This window comes from Morone saxatilis, unplaced genomic scaffold (genome assembly GCF_004916995.1).
Source record: "Morone saxatilis isolate NCDOM2014 unplaced genomic scaffold, NCSU_SB_2.0 Contig23, whole genome shotgun sequence".
NCBI lineage: Eukaryota > Metazoa > Chordata > Actinopteri > Moronidae > Morone > Morone saxatilis.
Genome location: NW_023339796.1, coordinates 16,291,260 through 16,297,320, shown reverse-complemented (window position 1 = coordinate 16,297,320; position 6,061 = coordinate 16,291,260). Strand labels below are relative to the sequence as shown.

Here is a 6,061-nt window from a genome sequence, read left to right as displayed (position 1 = left end):
TGGGCCCCTGGGCACAGACATGTAAAGCCCCCCCTCCCTCCCACAGAGACACCCAGATTGTAAGAGACACAAAACGACAAGGAAAGAAAAAGACACAAAGTCTCTTTGTCATCAATTTGTGTCTCTTTGTAGTTCTTTTGTATCCCTTTGTAATAATTTTGCTTCTCTTTGTTATCCTTTTGCACGTCTTTGTAGTCCTTTTCAGTCTCCTTGTAGTGGCTTTGCATCTTTCAGTGGTCATTTTGCACGTCTTTGTAGTCCTTTTACATCTCTCTTTAGTTTTCTGCAATTCTTTGTGGTTGCTTTATTTAGCTTTACAGTGATTTGATTGACTTTCCAAAAGAACTGTCAACTGTCACTTCTAACGGAGGCTCTGGCACAGGGGCCCACTGACCCCTTGGGCCTGTGCCCAGTAGGTCCGTTAAGAAATCCTTCCATATGCACATGCATGATTGATTGCGTGCACCTGTAGGGCTTCATTCTGTACACACACAAACACTCACGTGTGTTTGCCACCCTGCCTCATATGTTTGCCCAGTTAGTCCTGCCCTGGTCTCTGTACTGTGTCACCTGCTGTCAAGCCTGAAGGATGGGCAAAATGAGTACTCCTATGAAAACCACAAACCCCTGCTCATTGCACCAAAAACATGCACCTTCCACCAGCAGAGCTCCAAGCCCCCTCTCCACCTTGCAGGTTTGTCCCATTCCATCCTACCACCCCACTCCACCCACCAACCAACCAACCCTCCCACCCTCCGACGCACGGAAAGGCCCTCCAGCTGAGGCACTCCCTGTAGGGCAAACACTGAGGCCCGCCGAGCACAAAAGCTGGGTAAACAGCTCCTTAGCTTTCCTCTCCGGGCCCACTCTCCGCGCAGAGGCAGAGACAAATGCAGGGAGGATCCCTGGTCTCTGCCACAGTACTATTAATAGTAGCAACCAACAAGGCAACAATGCACACAGCTGAGGTCCATGACATGCAGGAATGTACCATCAGATAATAAAGATGAGCTCAATAACAAGAAAATCTAATATTTGTTACTTGTTGAGATCCAAGATGAGCGAGGGATAGCAAAATAAAACATTGTTTCCCTAACATTACCAAAAACAAGCCTGTTTTACTCTTTAAACCCACATTACCACACACATCAAACTGATTTGGCAGCCAAATCCTCCTCTTTAAAAGATCAGACAGTAACCTCCAGAGTAAAAAATGTCCCTGATAAAATGAAGCACTGTGTAAACTCTAAGGCAGCAGGTTGGTGGCAGAGTTTTCGGCAGGGGGCACCACACTGCTACCAGGGCCACACATTTACAAAGTGTGTGTGCTTACCAGAAGTGTGTCTACATCATCCATCACTGCGGGCAATGGTGATGGACTTGTTTGGCATTGTAAGAGGGATTTGCAGCATGACACTGTTTGTACACCCACAGTTAAACCCCATGCAAGCACAACATACACATATCCTCAAAACACACACACACACACACACACACAGGCAAGCTGCAGGAACATAACGGCTGTTGTGGAATTTTTCATTTCCTTGTAAGAATATAAAACTGTATTTATAAGAAAAAGACAAAGATTTGGGGATTTTTATCATTTGTTTGGGTCCAGAACGTGCTGATGGTAGGGATGTGCATTGTGCACAGCTTTTTCATGGATGGGGAAAGGGTGGGAGATTTGGACTTTGGATGGTGATGCTGAAGGGAGAGAAAGAGAGAGAGAAAGGAGAGTGGCTGTTCCAGATGTGAAGGACATTTAAAGGGTATTTCCTCCAAGGTTTGTCTGGTGTCTTGCGGAGGTCACTGCCCTCACTGCTTGTCCTTCCTCTCTGTCTCTTCTGTGTTCTCTTCATCCAAAAGGTGCCTTTCTGTCTTGGGCCTGTTCCAACTTTAAAAGTTTGTTTTCACTTTTCAAGTGGAAACTCCCTCATCCAGCACACTGTCCAAAGCCCTCAGGCTAACTCTGTGAAACAAAGCCAAATCTGTGGGACAAAGTCGTACTGTAGCTGGAAGAACAAAACAGTGAACTCCATAACAACGCGTTTCCACATTAACGCAAACAAGCAAATGCAGCGCAGATAAATCTGAAGTAATGAACATTTTATCAGAGCATTTCAAAGCTGCATTCCTGCAGGCGTCCTCCAGATTTCTTGTATCACTGTTTATATAAACAAATCATAAAGCAAAGTGTCAGCATATGGCTTGATTAGAGGCATTATTATGTGGATGGATGGAGGGTGAGCAGAGTACACAACATGGAAACTACAACTGTGTGCACTGGTGAAACTTACATTATGTCACTCTGGCCTCAGTCTTATCTCAAGGAAGTACAGCTGAAATGAAAAGTTGAATGATCAAACATTAATCAGGGACAGTTTTGATAATCAATTAATCATTCAAGTAATTTATTAAGCAACAAGACTGAGAGTGTACATCCAAAGTAGCTCTGTGAGGTTGTCCTGAGGCATTACAGTGCTTTGAGCCAAATGCTAACATGCTGACAATGACCGTACTAACGTTTGCTAGCTAAGAAAAACACAAAGTACAGAATAAGCTGATGAAAATGTCATTAGTTTTGGACCAGTTACAATTTTGACCTGATGGTGGCACTAGATGAAAAGTGAAGGCATGACCAAAGTCATTAGGATTCATTATCTGGGGACCATGAATGTCTGTATAAAAGTTTGTGGCAATTCATCTAATATTTAAGATATTTCAGTCTGGACCCCTGTCACTGTCAACTGTAGATCCCCTGAGCCTGTTTTACATCAATCTGAATTTAGTATTTTTAGTGAGAATTAAAGTTTGTCCTTGATCATTAGTCATACCACACGATCTTCATCACAAGTTTGTCCAGTCGTCATGGAAATGTAGATTTGAAAGACATTTTAAATTTAATCGCTGAAAAATTATCTCACCACAAGTGTCACCATTTAGTCAGACTCCATCTGCTCATAAAGATCAAGTGATATGACCCAAAAGCTCCAGAACAACTGCTACCAAAAGGTCAATTTGACTGCCAACATGATTCTCTGAAAAGGATGGAAACAGACACACTTTCATGAAAACAGGGAAAGCTCCTTCTGTTGCCTGGTTTTAATGATCTGAGTCGACCACAGGAAGACTAACTGATGTTCATGTACATCAGCTAATGGGGATCCTAATAAAATAAAATCAAAATCATGTGATATGACTGAAAGAAAAACAGTTACTAAATGCAGCCTGTGGTGATAATATTTCTTATTTTATTTTTTTGTGTTTTGGACCGTTGGATTAGACAAATTTTCTGACATTTTTTGGACTAAATCGACTGATTGCAGATCAGTCTATGATGAATAAATGGTTGGATACAAACAAAAGATGGTATTAGCATGAATAAACACAATATTGTCAGATTCATTCAGGGCTCCAACAATGATGACATTTATTTATGTAATGCCAAAGTAGTATAAAAATGTATTCGTGCTTCCTCCTTATACTTCATCCTAAAGGCCTTGTAGCTGACTATGCAGCAGGACAATCAAACATTTAAAACAATGTCTTGCCATGTTTTAACAATCCAATGTCACCTTTGAAATGTTTTGTACCCTTCTGAAATTATATTAATCTACATTCACTAGAAATTATGATGGCGCACTAGTTTAGATGCGGACATGACGAGAATAAACCCTCAGTCCCCTTCAGTGACACGACAGCCCTGTAGGTGTGTCACATCCAGAGACAAAGGTAAACTGACAGTATGTGGGACACAGAATGTTGTTTTTCCCTCATCTCAGCTGACCCGACATTAAGTAAACAGAGGGGGGAAAACGGTGTCTGAATGGGTGTTTTCTCTCCCCATTCCAACTCTTTTTACGAGGAGTTTAAATTTCAGGCCCGGGGGTCGTGGCCCCTCCGTTCCAATCCTACTGAGAGGAGGTGGGGCAGGGGAACCTGTCGCCGAGAATAAAAGGCCCGTCAGCTGAAGAGGTGCAGGCGTGCTCATACCCCTGTCTGCCGGACCAACAGGAACGACCGCCTTCAGCCGGCCGGCCAGCCAGCTGCCTCGGGGAGATCCCAGGTGGCAAATATCCTCCCTGCTGCGGGGAGGGAGCATTCAATCCCACCCTGTGTAGGTCAGGAAATCTGTTGAGTCAAGAGTAGCCGGAGTGAGGAGGTTTTGGTGACCGGTGAGGCGTGACTTGTAGGGGCCCAAAGTTTCTGGCACCCCATTAACGTCAGGATGGGACAGTCCAGCGGCGCTTTAAGGGTCCCTCAGCGTCTTGTCCTCTTTCACCTCACACCAATACTGACTTACAGCAGCCACAGCTGGACGGCCTGCTCTCGCTCGTTCTCAGCAACGCTCCTCTGGTTTACGGTGATGCTGCAGTGCGTGAAAGTGAGTTTCATGGCTGCAGCTGAATTCTCTGTGTGTTTGTTGCGTGTGTGTGTGTGTGTGTGTGTGTGTGTGAGCGCAACAGGTCTCGAATGGGTCCCTCACGGCCATAGCAATGAAACAAGATCTGCCACAGAGTTGAGCAGGTGAAGAGAAAGAAATACACGGTGCAGAGATGGGAACAGACAGCATCGTAGAAAGACTGGGGGAAGGAGAGAAGAGGTGAGGGAGAAAAGTGAGAGGGACAGAGTGGGACAGACATAAACACACAAGAGAAGAGAAGAGTACATTAGGGAGGAAGTCTGGTGGATGGAGGCTTGAAAAATGATTTCCTCTGGCTCTGCAGGTAGGAGATACAGAGTACAGAGCAGCAGAGGAAATCCCCTTTCTCCACACTCCTCCATTGCATCCCTCCTTCATCTTTACTGTGAGCTTCCTGCAGTTTATAACCTCTACACACACTAAGTGACTCACAGACAATATAATACTTGATGTATGCGGCATAACATGAGGCCCCCTCATCTATAAGCATAGACTGTGGCTGTGAAGGCTACACTGTACTCTAAAAAAAGCCATCTGTAAAGACATTTAGGCCACCCGCTGTCACATTTTTTTTTTTTAAGGAGAAAAAGTACAGTCTCTTGAGATAAAACAGAAAGTAGACTAAATACATCAAAAATATTTACTATATATACTGAAAATTCACAGTGTACAGAAATATGTATATACAAAAAGACAAATACAAAAACAAACAAAGAAAACACTGTTTTGCTGTTTGGGGAAAAAATATCCAGTTGCTCCACAGAAGCAGTCAAAAGATGCAAACAACATGCACAGGCAAATATCCATTACAAACGTATTTATTGAGTTGCAGAAAGCCATTTAGGACTGTATATAAAAAAAAAAAACGTAACACTTTTGATCACGTTGACTTCCCACTGATGGTGAAATAAAGAGATTCATAAATATGATAAATGATAAAAGCGAATACATTCGGCTTTAATAGGAAGAGATTATCAGAAGAGGCAATTTGGGTCCAATCCATTTAAACTCCACCACCATTTGTAAAAATTCAAAACCTAGAAGAAGAAAAAAAGGAAAAAAAGAAAAGAAAAAGCTCTCATTCCAACTATGGATCTGTTTAGTCTCAAAGCTTTAAAGACCATACTGGTGGTTTGGTGTGTTTTACTTTAGCCTGTTGACTGCAGAGTGCACATATTTACATTATTAATGACCCTATTCCAAAATATACAAGAAGATTTTGATTGTTTTTCCGACTTTCAAGCAGCTGCTGGTTTCAAATGATGTCAGTACACTATGACAATCTTCCTTCAAAACCTGTTATACAAAATCTGACCCATTACAATGATATGGTCTTAGCAGCAGAGAGCAAGATATGCTGACTTTTAATCTCTAGCGTTGTTCAAATAAAAAAAAGATTTTATATTTTGTGAGACTTATGAAAGCTCCTCCAGAGCCACAGAAGACATTATCTTCATTATGAGTTGTACTCCTCGTGACAAGTAACCTGAACTTCTTTTGTAAAATTGGTGAAGTGCAACTTTAATTGTGAGCTGCCAAAAACCATAGTATTAACTAGCAATATTGCAGTCAAATCAGCAACCATGGACAAAGAAATAATAGTGTTTCTGTTAAGCAGCCAACACTTAAACTACACTT

The 6,061-nt window shown here is 42.4% G+C and overlaps 1 protein-coding gene across 1 annotated transcript in view; it reads right to left on the bottom strand.

The window, feature by feature from the left end:
- The window catches only part of LOC118334531, a 22,961-nt gene extending 18,566 nt beyond the window's left edge, over positions 1 to 4,395 (bottom strand). Inside the window, exons 1-2 of the mRNA XM_035670455.1 lie at positions 4,304 to 4,395; positions 3,916 to 4,113 (exon numbers count right to left, since the gene is read on the bottom strand). Of these exons, the coding sequence (XP_035526348.1) occupies positions 3,916 to 4,113; positions 4,304 to 4,395 (290 nt within the window). The remainder of the gene's footprint in view (positions 1 to 3,915; positions 4,114 to 4,303) is intronic.
- Between the last annotated feature and the right edge of the window lie 1,666 nt (positions 4,396 to 6,061).